The sequence below is a fragment of the Oncorhynchus nerka genome, linkage group LG6, assembly GCF_034236695.1.
Source record: "Oncorhynchus nerka isolate Pitt River linkage group LG6, Oner_Uvic_2.0, whole genome shotgun sequence".
NCBI classification, from domain to species: Eukaryota; Metazoa; Chordata; class Actinopteri; order Salmoniformes; family Salmonidae; genus Oncorhynchus; species Oncorhynchus nerka.
The window spans coordinates 24,764,355-24,788,059 of record NC_088401.1 but is presented as its reverse complement, the minus strand read 5'-3'; the positions used below and the strand labels follow the sequence as shown (position 1 = coordinate 24,788,059).

Genomic DNA, 23,705 nt, shown 5'->3' with positions numbered 1-23,705 from the left:
CTGGACACACAGGGGAATGTGTGGAGTTAACACACACACACGCAGATGGATGTACACACACACATACACAACACACATACACAACACACATGCAATTACACACATACTGTTATGCACAAGTAGTAGACTGTTTAGATTTCACATGCAAAGTACCAAAGACCATCTGAAAAATTAACTTGCCTGAAACATTATTTCTTATAAGCACCGGCAAAAAAGCAGGACAAACTCACATCTTACACTCCACTGACCATCTATGTCCATGTCAATGACATGTTGTAATAGTATGCATTCAGTGTGGATCTGGATATAAGGCGAAGCCTTGACTAATGTCCATCACTAAATCACCACCAGTGCTACAGCAAGTCTCCTACAGTACATCAATGAATTGTTGCTGGTGGATTAGCCTAGCTAGCTTTTCAAGAGGCCACTGATGCAGCACTTTCTCCATAAAAAGTCTGAGGTCAACAAACAGACTCAACACAGCTCCAAGATAGAAACTGCCACTATACCCACCATGTATCGATGTTTCTAAGTTTGGTCTCAAAATTCTGAGGGAGTTTATTGTGTTGCAACACAGAGATAAATATTAAGCTGGGCTGAGAATGCTGGCTTCTGTGCTCTGGTCATCGTTGGAAAGTAAACAAGAGTAGAACTATGCCTTTATCAAAGCTAGATAGTTTTCCGTTACAAATAGAGGATGGATTCAACAGTCAAACGTATCTTCTACGCTACTGCATAGCCACGTTAATAGTGATTATGAGGTATTGTTAGTGCCCCTTATAGGTAAAGACAACGTGTGCAGTCCAATGTGTGAATCAGATGAAGTCAATCAATGCCTAAAGTGATTATTTTCTTCTTTGTCAACCAAAGAGATAAAATATTTCAAGAAGTAAACAGATGAGATGACAACCGCACTGCGGGGGATTTATCCAGGAATCCCTCCGGAAATTACTTTTACTGGACCTTTTCCATTTCATTAATGTTCTGTTTCTTTCTCGTTTTGTTGTGCGTGTGCTTTGTGCACGACTGTAAGAGAAAGAGTAAACCCTGCTCCAGTCACAATGCATCAGGATCAGGAGGAGAGAGAGAGCCTGCCTAGTCAGGCTGCGGCCTATATCGGTGGGAGGCATCCATAGAAAAGCATAAGGTGATTGTCTTGAAGTCTATTGTGGTTTACCGGAGAGCTCTGGCAGTCGATGCTGTTGGGCGCTCGCAGTGCAGGCGAGAGAAGGGCTCTGCCTGTGCCTATTGCATAAAACTGTTAATCCAAGATCCTCTCTACTTTTTTTTTTACCGGATTTCATGTACATTCTGAGACAATGGAAGGGCCTGCTAATCTCACTGCTACAGCTAAATACAAGCAGGCAAAATTCTTCCATGTTCGAGCAGGTCTAAGCCCATCACTTCTGCACTGGAATTACAACAGAGATGCGTCATGTCAACAGGAGCCGGTGCGACTGTCTTGTCTCCCCCCCCAGAACAATGCCAGCTTAAACCAACCCCAGTTTCCCCCTGTTTGGGTACATATTCAAATGAGTCTTCTGTTAATGGGAAAAGGCACGCCTACTGCACCACAATAGGCCTGTGCCTGGAAAGCTAGGAACAAGTCATTCTACTCTGTGTCCCTTTAAAGTGTTCTTCTTTGTTCTGTCTGAAAATAAACAGCATGTTTTCGATTGAGCAGTTGCCTGCATATTTACTCTATAGTCGCAGTTGGATCATTTTGGAATTTGTTTTACATGTGTTTTTAGGGTCTGGAATGTTGAGAACATACCTGGTAACTCTATGATGGTTATGTCGTCGTCAGCGTCCAGCATTTCAGCCATTTTCTGATATAGGCCCTTTTCATCTTGGTTCATTATTTCTACAAATCAAACAAATAATGTCACATAAAATGTCACAATCTCCTGATAACTATTACTTCAACTCAGAATTGCTCGCTTCTTTTTCAAATCTAACTATACTGAACAAAAATATAAATGCAACATGTCAAGTGTGAAATAAAAGATCTCAGAAGTTTTCCATACGCACAAATTATCATGACACAAAGCAAGACCCAGATGCAGACACAGGGGGCAGATGGTTGGAGTTTAAGATGTTTAATAATCCAAAAATGAGTAGGCAAGAGAATGGTCGTGGACAGGCAAAATGTCAAAACCAGTTCAGAGTCCAGGAGGTACAGAGTGGCAGACAGGCTCGAGGTCAAGGCAGGCAGAATGGTCAGGCAGGCGGGTACAGAGTCCAGAACAGGCAAGGGTCACAACTAGGAGGACTGGAAAAAGGAGAATAGCAAAGGCAGAAGTACAGGGGAAGTACAGGGGAAAAATGCTGGTCGACTTGGAACATACAAGACGAACTGGCACAGAGAGATACGAAACACAGGGATAAATACACTGGGGAAAACAAGCATCACCTGGAGGGGGTGGAGACAATAACAAGGACAGGTGAAACAGATCAGGGTGTGACACAAATAGCTTATTTCTCTCAAGTTTTAAGCTTAAATGTGTTTTACATCCCTGTTTATATCCCCTGAGCATTTCTCCTTTGCCAAGATAATCCATCTATTTTACAGGTGTGGCATACCAAGAAGCTGATTAAACAGCATGACCATTACAGAGGTGCACCTTGTGCTGAATGCCACAGATGTCTCAAGTTGAGGGAGCGTGCAATTGTCATGCTGACTGCAGGAATGTCCACCAGAGCTGTTGCCAGATAATTTAATTTGAATTTCTCTACCATAAATAGCCTCCAACGTTGTTTTAGAGAATTTGGCAGTACGTCCAACTGGCCTCACAACTGTAGACTACGTGTATGGCATCGTGTGGGCGAGTGATTTGCCTATGTCAACTTTGTGAACAGTGTGCTCAATGGTGGTGGAGGGGTTTGAGTATGGGCAGGCATAACGAATACAATTGCATTTTATCGATGGCAATTTGAAAGCACAGATACCGTGACGAGATACTGAGGCCCATTGTCGTGCCGTTCATCTGCCGCCATCATATCATATTTCAGCATGATAATGCACAACCCAACGTTGCAAGGATCTGTACACAATTCCTGGATGCTGAAAATGTCCCAGTTCTTCCATGGCCTGCATACTCAGACATTTCACCCATTGAGCATGTTTGGGATGCTCTGGGTCGACGTGTACGACAGCGTGTTCCAGTTCCAGCAAATATCCAGCAACTTCGCACAGTAATTGTAGAGGAGTGAGACAACATTCTACAGGCCACAATCAACAGTCTGATCAACTCTATGTGAAGTAGATGTGTCGCGCTGCATGAAGCAAATGGTGGTAACACCAGATAATGGCTGGTTTTCTGATCCACGCCACTACCTTTTTTTTTTTTAAAGGTATCTGTGACCAACATATGCATATGTGTATTCCCAGTCATTTGAAATCCATAGATTAGGGCTTAACGAATGTATTTCAAATGACTGATTTCTTTATATGAACCATAACTCAGTAAAATCTTTGAAATTGTTGCATGTTGGGTTTATATTTTTGTTCAGTATAAATACATGTGTGCTTGAAATTACACATATGTGTGCTTGAAATTACATTCAAATTGTCAAGTCTAGTCAATATATATGCAAACATGCAAAACATTCTCATTCATGGGGTAATAGCAAATGGTCAGGTAGGGAATAACATTTCTACAAAGGTAATGAAAAAGGAGCAGGAATATGCCTCTTAGGTTGATTGTCATCATTTGATGGGATTGAGCTTTAGGACTCCTTTGATATTACAAGGAAGTGATATCCAAAAGATACAGGTGAAATGGCTCCTCTGTTAATAGCCATGTTTCATTATAACATGCATATTACTTGACTCCCAAGAGCATGGTTTTAATAGGCATGGAGGGGGGGGTGCAACTATTGATATGGCTCTGTCTGGTGTCTGTCATTTGATGGGAGCGCAAGAAAAGCTGGAGCGAAATTAAACTGACCAATGATACGTGACCTTCATCAATGACAACGAGCTGGAAACTAACACACTGTCCTATGTATGAGCCATCTCGTAGACCATCAGTAGTAAATGTATTTACATAGTACCGCCCCTGCCGTCAGAAACTGGCTGGCAATGAGTGATCTTTCTCACCTCACTTTAATGAACTGAGGAGAACTATTATGATGAGAAATGGCATACTTAATTCCAGCTCATCTTCTGTGCCGACCTCCGCCATCCCGCACCGCCTTGGGTTGGTTTCCTGCACCAGCGCTGGGTCAAAGTAATTTCGGGCACGCTCATTTCCTGTGGAAACTACGCCAGAAGAGCGAGAGAGAGTGAGAGAGGAGGAGGAAGGTGGGAGTGGTGGAGCGGCAGGTTGGTGGAGGTCAGTGTTTATTAGAAGCATATGAAGCAAAATGTTAATTTTGAAAGCCACACTGTTGAGGCTGGCCAGAGAGCCAGCGTCTGCTACCTGATAAGCCCTGGCCGGTCAGTCCGTTCACATGAGTGCGGCTCGCCGGGGCCCAGTGGAGCTCTGGGGCCTAATTAGCATGCCGCGAAAGGTCACACCAGGCAATCTCTTAAATACGATTGCCATATGTTACTTGTGTTCAAAAGGAACTAATGAGAAACTGTACAAGCGAAAAGTACCTGGAATTTCAAAGACAATACCCCTCTAAATGCTCTGGGGTCGGCGGTTGGGAGAACCCGGTCGGTTTGGGCCGAGTGAAGGCAGAGAAGGAAAATAACTTAACCCGTGTCCCATTGACTTCTTATTAGCAATCGCTGACCTATGTGCATCAAAGCTGCTCTGCTACAATTTATGGGAATCCAGCACCTCAAGGGGTGTTTCTAATAAAACAGGTACACCCCACCGAGTTGCTTTCTTAACCTGAAATCATTCTCCTGGCTTGAATATTTCAGACTATATCCTCAATCTAAATTGCTTTACTTGTATTACTCGGTGGGGCTAAATGAAGAGGTGTGTGTAAAAACATGTTTTCACACAAGGATCACATTTATATTAGAGGGAGAGGATCAACGCTGGGATGCATAAAAATGTGGAGTAAGTGTGTTTGCATAGGACCTCTACTCTGCATAGGACCCACCCACCAAGAGTTCTGTAGGCTTCTATTTGTGTTTATGTAATATATTGTACAAGCTTTTCTACATACCTTCCTCACTGTTGAACGCCAGTTACAAATTGTCAAATAGAGACACTTATTAGGCTGGAGTCCTGTATATTCATTGCTGCACTTATGAATTTTAGTGATACCATAAATTAACTGTAAAATTCACAAGTAAGTCCCTTTATGACGTAAACACAGTTTTAACAATTTCGCTGCAATAGCTTTGAGGTTATGAAAGCCTTTTTTCAATCTACATTTGCATAATGGCGGCAGCTCTCAAAGATCTTGTCTTTGAATCATATCTTTGATTTACCTAAATAGTCTGGCTGTCCTCCAGTTCTTTGCCTCTAATAAAAATAGCAATTCCCTGTTCTTACATGCAAGCTATCAATAACCCACACTACTTCTCTCCATTCAAATCTACTGTTAACAGGCAGTTTTGATGAAAGATATTGAGGATAACCAAATAGAAGTGTCACAAACATGAGAGAGCTGCTGCTTGCATCTATTATATAGAGGTACAGGCTCTACAGACTGTTGCTATGTGTGTCAGTGCACTGGCAATGGGATTTAATATATGCCTTTTTTGAATATGAAAATAACTGCAGTGCCTGTTGGAGAAATAAGACCACATGTTTGGTTGCTCTATTTCAATTTGTAATGAAAATTCAGAACTCTAAATTATATCAAATACATAGGATAGTATTCTAGGCGTAATGTTACATTTACTAGGGGGAGGAAATGACATAAATATCAAAACAAAATCAATGACAATTGTAGCATTGCTTACGATACACTTCTGTAGAAATAACGTTTTATCTCAGTAATGCACATATTTTATTAGCCCTACATATAAATGTACCATTTCTAAAGAAGCCTTGATCCATAACTGATGAGACTACTCATTCATTTAGAGCTCCTTCAACTATAAGGTATTTTTTCAGTGTTAACTTTGACACACATTGAAAGTCTTGGGGGCATGCACTTGCACACATGCACACACAATGGCAGACACACACACCACACCATCCACACGAGACACATCCAATGAGAAGGTTTCCCATGAATGATTGATTTCACACAGGGGGCCTCAGAGTATTACTGTTTCTCCTTTTTCTTTCTTTCTTTTTTAAATAAGTGCAAGTCATAAGATATCTCCCTGACAACTCAGAGACGTGCGGGGCAGATGCTATCGATTTAATCTCTGATGAGAGAAGACTTCCCTGGGATTCATAAAAGCCCTGCTCCCTGCCTGGCGTGCCAATGGGTGACACCACATCTACTGTATCAGATGGATCAGCTCAGTAGCACCATTGTCGTCGAATGTGCTACTCTACCCAGCACTGGGTGGGGGCAAAATGGACTAGACCTGAATGAGGTTTGCTCCCCTCAATAAAATGCCACTAATCAAAACTACTGTAATACAACAGATCTAAGGAAAATTCCATGTTCTTCTGTATAAAAGACACTAATGAGTTTACGGTGATCATGGGATACACCAATTTGGTACATGGGAAACTCAAAAAGATACCAAGAGAACTATAGTGCTTATGATCATGTGTTATGATGTGTCTATACATTCTGTGTGTGATTTAAACCCCAACGGTTTCTTTCTCTCTGTGTCTCACTCCACCTGGCAGTATTACCTTTTGAAAATATTTTAGAATGATCCCTTAATATCCCTTAACTTTGTCAAGGAACAGACACAACCATGAAAAAAAGTAACCAAGAGGCGTTAATAGTGATTATCCTAAGCTTAGCCAGGAGACAATGAATATTCTCAACAGCTCCAGAAAATGTATGTGTATGTTTGAGTGATGGCCAAATGTTGGAAGTTCTCTCCACTAACATTAAGCTTCAATTAATTACTAGATTATTAATTCAATAAATAAAAACATCTCTTAATTCAAAATACCTGACTTGTGTGACCTATCAAGACCAAACCGGCATTTCTTTTAATGTTTGAACGCATCACAGTGTGTGTAACATCATATCGCTCAAGAGTCTCACTGACATAGTAAATTACAAGGGGGCATATTTTCCTGCAGGATGGGCCATCAGCTCTGTTTCAGGGACGTTATGTACACTATACGTTATAAAGATAGTGTGTATATGCTGGTAGTGGTATGCTAAGTAAATGCTCTCTTCGATGATTCCAGCCCTCCAGAAGGCAGAATACTGTTAGTGTGAGTTGAGAGGCTGGTTCCGTCAGGGTGTTCTGGCACCCCCACTCTTGTGACATTCTCCGGTTAGGTGGAATTTATATGAGGGGTACTTGTTAGGACACGCTAGCTTTGGAATGTGAGGACCAGGCCCTCAGAAACCCAAAAGGTTAGATCGGGAACAAATCCACAAATCCACTGTCAACGGGTTTGAGGCTAATGAAGAATGAAGCTTCACCTCTTGGTTTGGCAGGGGCTCGCAGCTCCATTTTTTGTTGGTGAGCTGCAAGGGTGCTATCTTGCCTGTCACGTTGAATTTCTCTCCCTGCTGAAGCCTGAGAAGCTGAAAGCTCTGTGCTGTAGCTGCCATCGAATACAGGGTTTTCAATGCCTTCCACCACAGCACTCTCCTCCATTCCGCCTGCAAAAAAGAGAAGAAAAAACACCATAACACAACAGGAAGGTCAAAAGTGGCGCATTATACCAAAGTACATTTAATGGCGCCAGAACATTCCTTCTAGTGATTCCTCTCCCCCTAAATACTGATGTGCATCCTCCTCGAATGTCACTAAAAACACAATTAGGTTAAAATTAAATCTGAATCTTGCGGGGGGGGGGGGGGGTTAGAGAAGAAGAAGAAATGATTAAAATAATTACAAATTGCGCCCTGACAAGCAAGAGCAAAATTTAGCCCAAAGCCATTTGTCTGTAATTAGTTAATTAATCCTTACACAAATTATGAGCAATAACTCATCAAGCAGGGCTCACCCATCAGAAATTCAGCCGACTTGGATTTCTTCTGCTTAGGTTGCTGCAGAGCCTTCTGCTGTAACTTCTGGAGGGAAATTGTTAAATGAATAAATTAGCTGCAGAATGAAGATCATCATTTATGATCCGCAACTAACGCAGTATTTTAAATATGGGACGACACCGAAATGTCATTTAATTTACATCGCCGCTAAAGGGGTCAAGCACTAATTGAACAACAGGAGTGGAAACATTTTTAATCATAAATAAATAAGAAAAGTTGTCACGAATGCGTAATGAAGGTCACATTAAAATACTTCCTCCTTTTTCCAAATGAATGGGAAACAACACTCTCTCCCTTGGAAAATGATGCATTTTTACACAGGCTTTGTGAGTGTGTGGAGATTCATTGTGCAAATGAATATGGAAATCCAAGCACATTGCTCATTACGTACATTCTTATGAACACATCCTAAAAAGTCTGGAGAAAAATGGTCCTTAAAATCAGAGAGTTCAAGGATTCTGCTATTTTTTGTGTTGCTTTGAAAAATATTCAATACTCGATTTATGGGAAGTGCAAAAAAAAATATCCCTTATGTGATAGAAAGCAAATTGCATAGCAAAGCCCAAACACAACCCAACTTGCAGCGAACCTTTCATAATATCCTATGAATGCCCCATAGTAATTGGGCTCCATAGCCATTTGTTAACTTTGATGTACAACCCCAAGCATCATGGAACATTTTCACTTAATCACAGCATATTGTGACTCTTCCGAAAATAGTTTTGCTAAGATCCAGTGTGCTCCAAAGAAGTTTGATGAAGCATCCCTTTGCCCCTTCCAAAGATAAGACCATTCAATAGCCTACAGTACATGGCCACAATATAACATTATTAGATAATACATGAAAGAGGGAAATACAAACCGTGATCACTGAAAGCCACCTACAGGAGTACATGCACGGTAGGCCTATAATGGGTCTTTCTCTATGAGCACTTCAATGCAATAATGAGGATTTTGACATCATGTTTCATAGCTATTTCTATATGCTCCATATACTGTTGGAGGCAATGTCATTCAACAGAGAGTGGTATACTAATGAAAATGGAAACTAGAAATGTAGAAATCCCCTTTGAAATCAAGAAATGGTGGAACAAAATGATGAGCCTCTAATTTCTGTGGACAAGAAGAACAACAAGAAAAGCCCAGGTAAATCACATTAGTAGTTGTTTTTGTTATGGATGTTTATTTCCCTGTACATGCATATCCTTATGTTTAAGATCTCTAGCTATAGCCTCAAAGCATTTAGTTGGAACTTCAATTTCAAAAATCATTTATGCAGATTCTGATGATGAACGGTGCCCATGCCCATGAACAGCATGTATATGTATACAATATTTAATTTCAAAGACAAAATCAGGGGTATGGGAGGGCAGGGGGGGAGTTCATTCTAAATGACAGAGCAATTAAAATAGTGGAGGACACATTCCAATCTGGAAAGAAGAGTTTTGTAAATCTGTTTTTACATCCAACAAGCCCTACAGCAAGACATTCATTTATACCATAGAGATGAATGGTTATCTAATTGTAACTTATTTAAAAACCATTTTCTCTTTCCACTGAGTTCCAATCAATTTCTCCCAGTTGTAGAGAACAGTAACATTTAAAACACTGACCAGAGACCAGAGTTTGTAGCATGAGATTCAGATTCCTTTTCCAGTGTCGAACATATTTTTTAAACACACACTGTACAGCTTTTGGTTCATATCCAAAAGTAAATGAGGAAGTTATAATAGTATCGCTACTTGAGAAGCAAGTAATGAGTTTGCTAATAGGAAAATGACACATAATGAACATCGCCTTGTGTATATGAACACCAGTTTATATGATTCTGTAACAGGCTGAGTTAGTAATTCAAAAAAGATGCAGCAGCATGCAAAATAGTGCTTGGGTTTTTGTTGTTTAAGTTTCATGGTAACCTACAAACCATACTCATCATCATATTGAAGGACAATTTGAGATGAATACACTATGAAACTGCTGTTTACGTTTAAAAAACACTGTATAGAATATGCAGTAATGCAGCATGGTGAGGAATTGACAGTAAATGACAGTAGGCATGTATTGTATGTGGTATTGTAGGATACATTGAGACATTTTTGGGGCTGGTCTTTAGTTAGCTAGTGTAATTAATCATCAAATTAGCACAATGTGGGCGGATAGCACGCCTTTATTTTTCAAATCATTGTTTTTGCCCTTGAGACTAAGGCACTTTGAAGAGGAAGGCAAAAAAACTCACATAAATCCCATTTAATTATCACGCATTATGTTTTATCTTAGGCCAGAATAAAATGAACTATACATCCTTCGTATTTCTATGAAATATCCATATTTGCTTCCTTCCCTATAGAAAATATAAAAATGTAGCATTCCCAATCCCTTTAACACTGCCTTTAAAGAGACATCTTATTCAGTGCATTTACATGTACTGTTGTCGTGTGATTCTTGATAATGCTGCATTATTTCCCAGGCTTATTCCAGACATGTTTTCCCTATCTGTATGAGTCAAGCTGAGTCTGTTGTTACGTCGTAGGACGTTCTGTATTTCTGTATTATGTGCATTAATCTGCTGCTTAGAAAGGCAAACTGTAGTCTGCCGTCAGTAACACTAAAACCAACATCAAAAGACAAACTCATGACGTTGAAATGTACATCTGCACATCAGGTGTGGCTAAATTAAAAATGGAAGTTGGTCTTATTCCTCAAATTATGAATTAGCTCTATCTTCCACAAAATGTCAACACATTTTGAGATTTGCATGAATGTATTGTCTTGAGTTCAGTTCCTGTTAAAGATAAACCTCAGTAAACCATTTCAGTAAACATACACATGGAGAGTCCACATGCTGCGGGCAGAACGCTTTTGGTCATTGTCAGTAAAAATCGAATTCAGAAAACTTAACTTAATCCACTCCATTTAGAGAGCTAACAGAATCCATGTTTCTCTTTTAATTCCTTGGTTTCCACAACGACAGTCACCCAGTGTGCCCTAACAGGATGCAGCATGCAGATATTTCATTTCTAAAACATGCAAGTGACAAAAACAAGGTAATAGTGGTGGCATAATGTGACGATTCTGCCAGCTTGGATTTTAGGAATCTGAACAACTGTTCCAATTCTAACAACATCACGAGCAGGACAAACTACAGAGGGGCAAATATCTTCTGACATGTCTTTCCAATGAACATAAATATATTAAATGCATGTTGCTGTATTGGAGTCATGTGCCAAGAAGCTCTAGTGTATTATAACAAGCCCTGAATACCAAAGTAAAAAATGCCCTGAATTCATTGTGTTGTCATTTGAAGGAATCTACTGCTCAAAACCATGCCCCTTCCTTCCCTAATTGAATCTGCACATTAAAAAAATGCTTACTTTGTGGTCAAGATGAGAAAAAAATCATTTATAACTGGTGACAAGAAAAATCTATGAAGTTTTTTAAAAGAATGTGATTGTTGTCAAAAGGAATTGGGTACAACAATGCCTTGTTCAGTTCGGGTTCCATTCAAAGCCGGAGCTGTGAGGGCTCGGGGAGAAGACTGCTGCTAGGCTGGTGGGCACAGACCAGCTAGAAAGTAAATTTTGCATACTGTACGGATCATCGCCCAGTTCAGGCCAGTCACATTGAATCTGCCATCAACCAATTGTGCTTCATGAAACCGTCAACCCTAATTTACGTCTGGCTGTTTTCTTCTATCCGGCTGTAAACAAACCCCGCTTTGAGCTGTCTCCCTCATCCCTATCTGCTTACGAGGGGAGCGAGGACAGCCCAAGTCCGCTGTGTCAGAAACAAGCAACTTAAAGCCTACCACTTCCAGACAGCAGTCTGTGCAGCAGGCACAGAGTCAACGAGAGGAGCTTCTTTGGAATGACAGAGTTTTACTGGGGTTTAAAGGGGCGAATACATTAGGCCCGTACTGATGCTGACGTGTTGTGTCTCTATCCTTATATTATATTAGAGAGCTCCAAATCTGAACAACTGTTTTTAAAATCATTAGGATAGTGCATTAGTTTACAGGCTATTCTCCCAATCTAGCCCATGAAAGGAAAACAACTGCCACACAGAGTAAATGGATGCATATCTAAATTGACAATGGAATTGAATCTTTTTTCAATCTATATGCAAGTGTGTGACAGGTATATAGTCGTGTAGTGAAAGGTTTCTGCAGGCTGGGACTGAACTAAACAACATATTGCTTAATCAATGCTGGCAGAAATTGCTTTTGTTGTCATCTTTTATGTAGGCCCGCTTTATCTACTTTCAAATACATATGCAGTTTCCAATTCAAAAATTGTACCGCATGAAAAGCTATTTTCAATCAGTTTGAGATAAAAGTCATATCAGCAAAATGTGAATGATGGAAATACAAGGTACAGTATATAGAGGTATATGTATTTAAAAGTGTGTATACTATAATACCCCCCTGACTTAAAACATTATAGGAATTAGCTGACATTTCTGTCCTACAACAGCATCAAAACATAATCTTTCAAATTAAATCGGAACTAAACCTATTTTCATTTAGAGGATATAAATAGTCTTATAGGTTTGTGGTAATTGTTGTCCACCAAACAGTTTCACATTAAACAACATCTTCAGTTGGTGTAGACAGAAAAACATAATTAGTATTCAGGCTTAATTAATCTATGCTGGCCCCTTTAAGTGAATTAGTCAATTATTTATGCATGTGTGCTCCTTTGATGCTAACAGATTATGTATGTTACAGGGAGAACCTTGAAATATGACTTTGAAAACTTTTCATGACAAAATGTCACCACAGGCTGCTCTAAAGGCTGAAAGAAATGTCAGTGCAGACCCAGAATACACAATGATTACGGACCAGACATTCCCGGGCCTGAATAATGAGAAAAACAAAGATCATAACTATCAAATCCATTTTAAACATTTCACTCCCAAAACAGGGGAAATCTCACAAATTCATTGTTTAACGCCTTGGCAAGAGGCTAAATAAATCACTGAAATATGGACTTTTGTGCACCCTAAACCAAATAATGGAAATCTAACACAGAAGGATCAAGGTTTCACCAAGGATCATGGGAACTCCTTGGGATTTCCAAGAGCCTTTTTGTTCCCTCTCCTTGAGAACTCTCCACAGCCCCAGCTCTGCCCTCTACACCCCTCAATCCCCATTGAAATCTCAGAGGCAGCTTGGAGGAATGCTAAATGTCAATGGTCAGCCTGCCCCAGCACCTTCAGAGAAAATGGAGGTATGAAGGCCTAACCCCTGTATTTGGCTACGGGGCTAGTGGTAAAACTTTACTCACGCTGCCAGAAGTGTCCATGACTGCTCACTGCACCGATCTTGGAGCATTTGACTCTGATCCCTGGACAGTGATGGAACCTGTGCATACGAAAATTGCAAAATTAATCGCAAAGAAAAAATATATTTGTAAAAATTAGGAAATTAATTGAGTGAATATAGTAAACACTTTTGTATGCTGTTATTACAGAAAGTTCTTACTGTATGCCTATGCAGACCCTATAGCACAAAATGCTTCATTTCATACAGTACTAAACATATCTTTAATTTCCCTCTGTTGTTTGTGTTTAGATCTACAGACTGTAATCTTTTAAATGCGTCTAGGAGAATTACAGGCTAAGTGCAGTTTATTTATATCAGAGATACCAAATTATTTGCCCTTATTATTCAAATAGTTTATTCATTTACATCTGATACAATACAATTTGGTATTTTCTATCTCCTTTTCCTATGGTAATTCACATGGCTTCCACAAGTTTCTGCAGAAATAGCTAAACAAACCCCAGGCAAAATGTGAAAGATGATCCCATACCATGTGAGTTAGGATGAAATGCTACACTTTTTCACACTAAACACTGCTCCACTGGGTGTGATTGAAAAACATTAAGCTATTGAATCTGTGTGTTGTATGTGTGAGGGAAAATGTATGTTGTAACAAGTGGGCCTATGTTTTTGTAATTATTTCAAATGACACTCTGCGTAATAACCAGGTGAAAGCGATCCAGTGTGTAGTCCACATTACACACACTAGAAAGGAAAGACCACGGGATATCCTTACACCTTAATATGGGCCATAACTAAATAGTTATTATTTTTCTCAGTTGTTGGAACTATTTAATTATATTTCCAGCTGCATCTATTCCTTTCCATTCCTCTTTATCACTGGGATAAAGGAAAGATTAGGGCTATGTTCGGATAAAGAGCTACTTTGTAGCATTTCCTGTACATGTGCATTTTATTGAATTAAAGGCGGTTTTCAAATTCATGTTTTTCATTTGGTGATTTGTTTTTCTTAGTTATTAATAGAGATGGGTGGTTGAATGTTTTATAGAGGTCATAAAACGAGATGCTGTGAGAGCCCCAGACAATTGGTTGTAAAAAGCTGTTAGCCTCTATCTGCCAAACGCTGTTCTCCAAGTAATGTGATTGCCAACAGTTTCTTAACCACAGAAATGACTGACTCATTACTGCTTCGGGTTCTGGCTCTGCAAAGGCCATGCAAATATATGTACACAACGCCCTACAGTCTTTGAGTTTAACACACTCTGTGGGTTGAAGTTAACGACACAAGCGCCCATCCAGTGATGACTGGCTATGAGTTCATTGCTTCGTCTTACATTATCTCATGCTTAGTAAACAATTGATCCACGCCATACAGTGCCAGTGTTGACCAATAACATCAAATCCTGTTAAATACAGACTTTGAAGAAAACACATGTCATGACAACTGTTACTACAACTCTTAAATGTACCATTCTTCCAATAAATCTAGTGCTCCATTGGAATAATGGACCCAAAGAGAGCTTATGAAAAGTGTGAAATTACCTTAACAGAAAATGAAATCCAGTTCTATACGGTTTCAACAGGATGTAGTGATACAAATAACTTATTTGACCCCCTACCTTTCCTCTGCCCTGAGAAGCATCATCTCCTAGGTAAACTACTCAGCAAAGCTCAATCAACCCTTAATCCTGAATGAGAGGGTGTTCTGTTCTATGTTGCTATGCATAAGAACTTCCGCTCACTAAGGCTTTGTGTGACATTACATTTTTGGTTGACATTCTTTGTTTTCCACCAACAGGGATAAAGGATGTAATTTCATAGTCACAGAGGCACAGGCCACAATTATTTCCTAAGTATGTATTTTATCTTGTCTTGGACACAGGGGCCACAATTCCTGGATGCCATTTAGGTGCAATTTGATTGTTGCTCCCCAGTTGTTTATTTGACAATAGCCTATCTACCTGCCCTGTTATCAATATAGATGACTTAACAACTACTTCTATTGTATTTACCTGTTTCTTCTCATGAAGTTCACATTCTTGGCAACTGGATGGAATGAGTAACAGCTGAATGGAGAAACCTAGCACTTGCATGTGGAACTTGATCTGTGAGTGCATACAGTAGGCCTACTCAGGATGTGGGATGCCTGCAAATTGAGAGCAACAATATATCACTAGCATGACAAACTGTATCACAAAATATGCAAACAACTTCATGCGTGTTGAATTTATATGTTAATGTAGAAAAAAATGTATGTATAGTAGGCAAATAATAGCTGAAGTTTCCTGCAGTAGTCGACGAGGCCTCGCTTGAGGTGCAATATTGTTGTTGTTTCTCAGTTTGTTTAACAACAGGCTGTCTGCCCCGTAAACAATATTCTCCATATACAGTTCACATTATTGGATTGATTGAGCAGCAGGCAAATGCAGAAACATTGCACACACATATGCCACCGACAAATAAGACGTTTTATTCATCTGTATCATGAGTTAGTTGACCAAGGCCTTGCCGACTACCCTACAGAAAGCTTAGCTAGGCTATTATTTGTAGAAAAGTCGTGAAATAGGCCATCTACTAATGCATTATTTAGACTTACATAAACTGGTATGAAAGGTATATGCCTATTAGCCGTACTGTTTTCCACTAGCGCTACCTACCTGTGTGAGTTCTGAAATTGAAGGTGTTTGAGTCTGAAACAAGTGAGCTGCCAACCAAGCACGCAAAGATAAGTCAAAGGTATGGTTCCCACAATATATATATATATATATATATATTTAACTAGGCAACTCAGTTAAGAACAAATTCTTATTTACAATGACAGCCAAGGAACAGTGGGTTAACTGTCTTGTTCAGGGGCAGAACGACAGATTTTTACCTTGTCAGCTCGGGGATTTGATCCAGCAACCCAAAGCTCTAACCACTAAAGCTCTAACCACTAGGCTACCTGCCACAACGTCATAATTGGCTATCACAAAAATGTGGGAAAACAAAAATGAGCTTTTCGGTATTCATTTAAGGTTAGGCATAATGTTAGCAGTGTGGTTAAGGTTCAAGTTTGAAATCACATTTTAAGAAGACTTTGTGGGGTTTATTGCCGCGTTCCAAACAACTGGGAACTCGGAAAAATACGAGATCACATCATAACGTCAGTGATCTACAGGTCGCAAAGACGGAGCTCTGTAAAGAGGTCCGAATTCCCGAGTTGGAATTCTGAGTTGAATGACCGTTCAAATCGATTTTCCCAGTCGGATCTCGGAACGCACTGAAATCGGAAGTCAAAGATTTCCGAGTTCCCAGTTGTTTTGAACGCGGCATAAGACTTTGTGGATGTCGTAAATAGTAACGACCCAAAGGTATGGGACCGCGCTCTTGAGTCTGGCAGACACCTGCAATTTCAGAACATCAGACAAAGGTAGCACAAGAATTGCAAACTGTACCCTTAAATACGTTGAAATAAGTTAATGTGAGTGGAATTTATGTTACATGTCGAAATAAAGCTTGTAGCCTACTTCATGACTTCAAACGTCTACGAATAAAAGCTCACATTTCCTGCAGAAGTCTAACGTTACAAGCCAAGACCTTGGTCAACTCATGATACAAACGGATAAAACTTGATATTTGTCGGTTGATAGCATCACTCAGATCTATCTTACATTGAAATTACGCCGGGTAAATGTTAAAACATGCGAATATGCAACAGGAATAGGATTTTAGAATAAATTACCTGACACGGTTTGCCTGCCTCTCTCCCCCCGAACTCTACCCGGCCTTCACCAAGACAGGATCCTGTAGCCAAGGTGATGGTGACGTTGCTACCCCACATGCTGAGGTCATTACTACAGGTGAGTATCAAAATGTCCTGCTTGAGCTTTCAAATGTTTATCAATGTATCCTGAGTTTTTCGTAAAATATAAACATAATTAATTGAGAACGGTGTTGTGTCTAAATAGCGTACAAAGGGCCTAAATGACATTATCCCCGGTGTCGAATTCAAAGTATATTTCCTTTCATCTGGCAGTATGGCTATAACGTTGGTGTTAGTAACTATTACGTTGATACTATAATTCAAAATTTGGGCAAACGGGAAACAACAGCAAATTATGAGCACGTGAGCAACACTGTTACTGTTTGGTGTAACTGGTGAGTGCAAAGATAAGGTTTCAGCAACGGGTAGGCTACATCTGCCAGATGGCACCACCGTTGGTATTTTAAATGTTGATTTATTATTTATGCAGAGCAGATCTGCATGGTTTCAGACAACCTTTCAAAGAGATTTCACCACCACTGTATTTCCAGGGAGGAGCGATATTATGACTTTGCTACTTCTCAACATCAATTACAGTAATGAGGTCCCATCCAAGGTAAAGCCATCATACAGCTTTGTAAACATTCATTATGCAGTATGACAATTTACACAAAGGTTCCCCATGAATTATTTAGGATGGTTCATATAAACATTCTTGTCACAAAGAAAACCTGGAGTGCATTACAACCTGGTGTGAAGAATAGGTACAAAACACAGCAGATTGCTTCCTTCACAATAGGCACAGGGCATGGCTAATGTCTCCACAAGAAGAAACAGCCCTAGCTTTGTTATTTATTACTGAGGAACTACCTAGGCCGTCGGTGGCCTTTTCATCTGAGGGAGAGAGATTGCTTGCATGAGAAATACCTTTGTTTGTTTGTTTGTTTCTTTTAGTGATTTTGAATCCATGTTACCATGTTTGATCATGAATAATATGATAAACTAACATTCACCTCATTTATATTGGACAATGTACATTAGACATCAACTGGTTAGTTCCAGAGATGTACAGGTTACCTTTAAAGTGAAGAACATGCACAATAGAAAGAAAACAAAACAGAGGGAACCAAATCAATAATATAATTCCTGAAATAAAGTCCTTTGTTCAGTAAAACACAATTGGGCTTATACAATCACCAAACTACAGAGCTTAGCATCATCTCTGTGCCTAATAAACTGGTTGTATATGTGATCTAAATAAGACATTCACCGATCTGGACTGCCCATTTTCCAGCTTAGTTGTCCTTGATCGTTTAAATGATTAAATATAGACCTAAATCTACGATCTGGCTCTATCTTATCCAATTAATTCTCAATGTAGGCATGAGACTGGTTAATGATGTTATCTTACCTAATTAACCTGCATAGGGATTCGACTCTAGAACAGGAATTGTTCATCCCTCATCTAAGTGTTCATTACTATCATTACCATAAAGGGACTAACTTATGATGTTGGCCGTTCTGGCACCATTAATTTAGATTGAGTCCTTTTTTGCTTCATTTTGCTTTGGGGTCATTTTTAATTACGGTAAAGACTGAAAATATGGAAATTCTCAAATAGATTCAATTGCGGTCAAAACAATCACAGGGATAGCGTGAGATTTGCAAGCGATTTTTGCTACTTTTTTTTTCAGACTTTAGATTTGCTATTTTGTTCCCGGCGAGGCTCAGCAACAAACTGTACTTTGAAAACTCTCTTTTTTTTGTCAGCTTTCAGAATCAGCTTCAACCTATTAACGCTGCAGAATGCAAGGGGAATCAATAGCCTTCATTGGGCCATGTGTCATTTGTTAATCGGGTATTGATGAGAGTATTGACATGTGGCTAATTAATCTCAAGCCCAGCTCCAGCTTTCATATGTTTCCTTAATTATGTTCTTCATCTTAGTCCTCTGACATTGGCAGACTTACGCCTCGTGGTAGACAGTGAGTAAAGTTAGCTGTCAGGCTTTTAGTATTTTTTTTTACTCTCCCTGCCAAAGCAACTAGGTTCTCCCTGTTGTGCCATATACTTTAGTTCTTTGAAACTAGTGAAATAGTTTTATAGGCTTACTTGCATTTAATAGTTGCTTGCATGATCTACAATATAAGGGTGGCATAGCATCATTGTACCAGCTATACTCAAACGGCAGTCAACACAGTCACATACTGTTAATGCATTTTGAATGTATTTTTTATAGCAATTAGGCAAACCCCGACTGTGACATTCATTGGAGTTATTTTTTTACTCTTCCAGCAACATGGGCGAGCAGCACTGTATAAACTGTATAAACAATTAAGCTGAAGCTGCATGGGGCCCAAATATACATTGCTCATTAACAAGTTGTGGTCTGCTGCAATCGCAGCGTTTCCCCTATAATGTCCCCATTTAGCGGACCACAGAGGCCACAGTAGCAGCCACCGGCCCCAACCCTCCTGTCATAGCACAGAGGCTCGCAGACAGTTGGCTGTTTGATGTCTGGCTAGCCTGGGCATTGGGCTGGTTGGGTTTGCTTCCAGGCTGATCGATAGTGCTAGCACATTAGCACTCAGAGCACCTGAAGGTCAAGCCTGCCACAGGCAGCACCACAGGGCCCCACTGAGCAGCATTTCCCCAAACTACAGTACGCACTGCAACCGCCAAATCCAACTTTTTAGCCCGGTGGTTTGATTATTGTTTATAGATACAGAGGAGAATTAAAGCATGGCCTGCAGGCAGCATAATTATTTACAGCTGAAAACTCATATCATTATCAGCATGCTCCTAATTGCCAGAAGTAATATCAATGTTAGTTGATTAAGCGTATTTTTTTCTCCCACTTCATAGAAATTGTTTTCCTTCAGCATATGGGGTGACGGTTTATCACAATACAGCTGTTCATCTTACTTACTTTCTTTGTTCACAGCTCCAAAATATTATATTGCGGCATCTTCAGAGAGGAGCAATTGATTTCTGCACTTTTTGTAGTTTATATACAAGGTCAAACAGTACACTGTAAAAAAAAATCTAGTTGTTTTAACAATACTGAACAAAAATATGAACGCAACATGTAAAGTGAAGAAGCTGATTAAATAGCATGACCATTACGCAGGTGCATCTTGTGCTTGGGACAATAAAAGGCCACTCTAAAATGTACAGTTTTGTCACACAACACAATGCCACAAATGTCTCAAGTTTTGAGGGAGCGTGCAATTGGCATGTTGACTGCAGGAATGTCCACCAGAGCTGTAGCTAGAGAATGTAATGTTAATTTCTCTGCCTCCAATGTCGTTTTAGGGAATTTGTCAGTATGTCCAACCGGCCTCACAACTGCAGACCACGTGTAACTACGCCACCCCAGGACCTCTATGTCGCGCTGTATAATGATAGGAGACAAGCGCAGGAATATGTAATAGGGTTTTTTATTTTCTCCACCCAAACAAAAGTGCGAGGTGTAAACCTCTAAATAATACACGAGACCCGTAAAACAAGTGCACAATAACACGTAGCATGGAAGCCGATACAATAGCACAGGTGCTCACAAGATCAACGGACATGGTAACAATAACCGACAAGGACAATGGGGAACAGAGGGCACATATATATACACATACTAATCAGGGGGAATGGGAACCAGGTGTACGTAATGAGACAAGACAGTCCGGGTTTGGTGGTAATGATTCCAGTTCAGTGACTCCTAGAAGGCTGGTGACGTAGACCTCCGGAGCTGGTGAACGGAATGAGCAGCAGTACAGGGGGGATCCATGACAGTACCCCTCCCCCTGACATGCTGCACCAGCAGCGTGCCGACACCGGCTTCGGGGACGACCACAGGGACGCGGTACGGGTCGGTCAGGTGCCGACAGTGAAAATCCCTGGTCAGCGACGCGTCCAGGATATCCACCGCAGGAACCCAGCACCGCTTCCATGGGCCGTACCCCTTTCAGTCGATGAGGTTCTGGAGAAGCCCCGCCCGATGCCTCGAATCCAGGACTTCACGGACCGAGTATGCCGGACCTCCCTCGATGTCCAGAGGAGGAGGCAGGGCGTCACTGGGTCCACCCTCAGTGAGGGGACCAGGCACCACTGGCCTGAGGAGAGACACATAAAAAGTCAGGTTAATGCGGTATTCAGAAGGGAGTTGCAAACGGTACATTACTTAATTAACCCTCTTCAGGACTTTAACGGCCCCACAAACTGCGGACTCAACTTCCGGCACGGCAGGCGGAGGGAGGGTGGAGAGCCAGACCCGGTCGCCTGGAGAGAAGACAGGCACCTCACTGCGGTGGTGGTCGGCCTTTTCCTTGTGCCGAGGCATGGCCCGCTGGAGGCGAGTGTGTTCAGCATTCCAGGTCTCTTCAGCGTGCCAAAACCACTCGTCCACCGCAGTGGCCTCGGTCTGGCTTGGATGCCAAGGTGCCAGGGACGGCTGGTATCCCAACACGATCTGGAAAGGAGTGAGGTTAGTGGAGGAGTGGTGGAGGGAATTCTGCGCGTACTCATCCCAAGGTAGAAAATCCGCCCACTCCCCCGGCCGGTCCTGACAGTAACACCTCAGGAACCTGCCCACTTCCTGATTGACCCTCTCCACCTGCCCATTAGCTTGAGGACGGTACCTGGAGGTGAGTCTGACCGTGACCCCCAGGCATTCCATGAATGCTTTCCATACACGTGAAGTGAACTGAGGGCCACGATCTGACACAATGTACCCCGGGATCCCGTAGTGCCGGAAAACGTGCATAAAAATAGCCTTTGCATGGCCGGCGGGAGCCCAGGCAGAGGAACAGGCGACAAGCTTTGGAAAACCGGTCCATAACAATGGGAACGGTGGTGTTCCCCTGGGAGGAGGGAAGGTCAGTGACAAAGTCCACCGAGAGGTGAGACCAGGGTCGTTGTGGAACCGGCAGGGGAAGGAGCTTTCCATAAGGGAGGTGTCTGGGTGTCTTTGACTGGGCATAGATGGAGCAGGAAGAGACGTAAACCCGGGCGTCCCAAGTTGGGCCACCAGTACTTCTCAGTCAGGCAGGCGATGGTACGGCTTATCCCAGGATGACCCGTCACAGGCGCCGTGTGCGCCCAGGTAAGGAGGCGGTCCCGCACACCCGTGGGCACGTAGGCGCAGTTCTCCGGCCACTGTGCAGGTGCGGGTTCCGTATGTCGGCGTCCACATCCCACACTACTCTTACGATGATACGGGACAGAGGGAGACAGGGTGTCCGCCTTCACACTCTTCAAGCCTGGCCTATAAGAAAGCGTGAATTGGAACCTGTCTCGGGTTTAGCCTCTTCACTGCCCTGATGTACTCCAGGTTGCAGTAGTCCGTCCACACCAGGAAAGGGTGTTTGGACCCTTCCAGCCAGTGCCTCCATGCCTTCAGAGCCTTCTTGACCGCCAAGAGTTCCCGGTCACCTAAGTTGTAGTTCCTCTGGGCAGGGCTCAGCTGCTTGGAGTAAAAGGCACAGGGTCACAGCTTTGGAGGGGTTCCGGTGCGCTGGGACAGCACTGCCCTGACTCCTACTTCGGAGGCATCCAACTTCGGAGGTACCAATCTCGCCAAAAAACATGGCTGACGTTTTACATTCCCCCAACCAATTGTGGTATTTTGTTATTATTTTTGCGTTTTGTGTAACTTATTTTTGAACTTATTGTGTACACAATGTTGCTGCTAAGAGACTTATGACCGAAAATAACTTCTGGACATAAGAAAAGCGATTACTCACCACGGACTGGAAGAAACTTTTTTCCTTTAACGAGTCCAACGAGAAGGATATCCTGCTTTCACTGGAACAGGCCCAGATCCACACCTTTTGTGTGAAGAAAAGACGATGGAAAAGAGGCCGCAGATCAGGCACCCTTCTGAAAATCCGGAGGCAAGCGAGTAAACTCCCATTTCCTTCCATTCTTCTTGCTAATGTGCAATCATTGGAAAATAAAATTGATGACCTACAATTAAGATTATCCTATTATCCATTAAAAACTGTAACATCTTATGTTTCACCGAGACGTGGCTGAACGAAGATACAGACAATATAGAGCTACGGGATTTTCCATGCACCGGCAGAACAGAGACGCTACCTCTGGTAAGACGAGGGGTGGGGATGTGTGTCTTTTTGTCAATTACAGATGGTGCGCAATGTCTAATATTAAAGAAGTCTTGAGGTATTGCTCGCCTGAGGTGGAGTACCTTATGATAAGCTGTAGACCACACTATCTACCAAGATAGTTCTCATCTGTATTATTCTTATAAGAAATGCCGCTATGCCCTCAGACAAACCATCAAACAAGCAAAGCGTCAATACAGGATTAAGATTGAATCCTACTACACCGGCTCTGAAGCTCGTCGGATGTGGCAGGGCTTGAGAACTATTACGGACTACAAAGGGAAACCCAGACGCGAGCTGCCCAGTGAGGCGAGCCTACCAGACAAGCTAAATGCCTTTTATGCTTGCTTCGAGGCAAACAACACTGAAGCATGCACGAGAGCACCAGCTGTTCTCGATGACTGTGTGATAACTCTCGGTAGACGATGTGAACAAAACCTTTGAACAGGTCAACATTCTAAAAGTCGCTGGGCCAGATGGATGTGTACTCAAAGCATGCACGGTC

General features: G+C 41.5%; 1 protein-coding gene across 1 annotated transcript in view; it reads right to left on the bottom strand.

Annotated features, from left to right (window-relative positions):
- Window positions 1-17,149, bottom strand: part of ofcc1 (orofacial cleft 1 candidate 1) — a 126,217-nt gene extending 109,068 nt beyond the window's left edge. Inside the window, exons 1-7 of the mRNA XM_065019060.1 lie at window positions 17,061-17,149; window positions 15,349-15,482; window positions 13,338-13,414; window positions 8,013-8,079; window positions 7,483-7,665; window positions 4,151-4,255; window positions 1,775-1,864 (exon numbers count right to left, since the gene is read on the bottom strand). Coding sequence (XP_064875132.1) covers window positions 1,775-1,864; window positions 4,151-4,255; window positions 7,483-7,665; window positions 8,013-8,079; window positions 13,338-13,355 — 463 coding nt within the window. The 5' untranslated portion in view covers window positions 13,356-13,414; window positions 15,349-15,482; window positions 17,061-17,149. The remainder of the gene's footprint in view (window positions 1-1,774; window positions 1,865-4,150; window positions 4,256-7,482; window positions 7,666-8,012; window positions 8,080-13,337; window positions 13,415-15,348; window positions 15,483-17,060) is intronic.
- Between the last annotated feature and the right edge of the window lie 6,556 nt (window positions 17,150-23,705).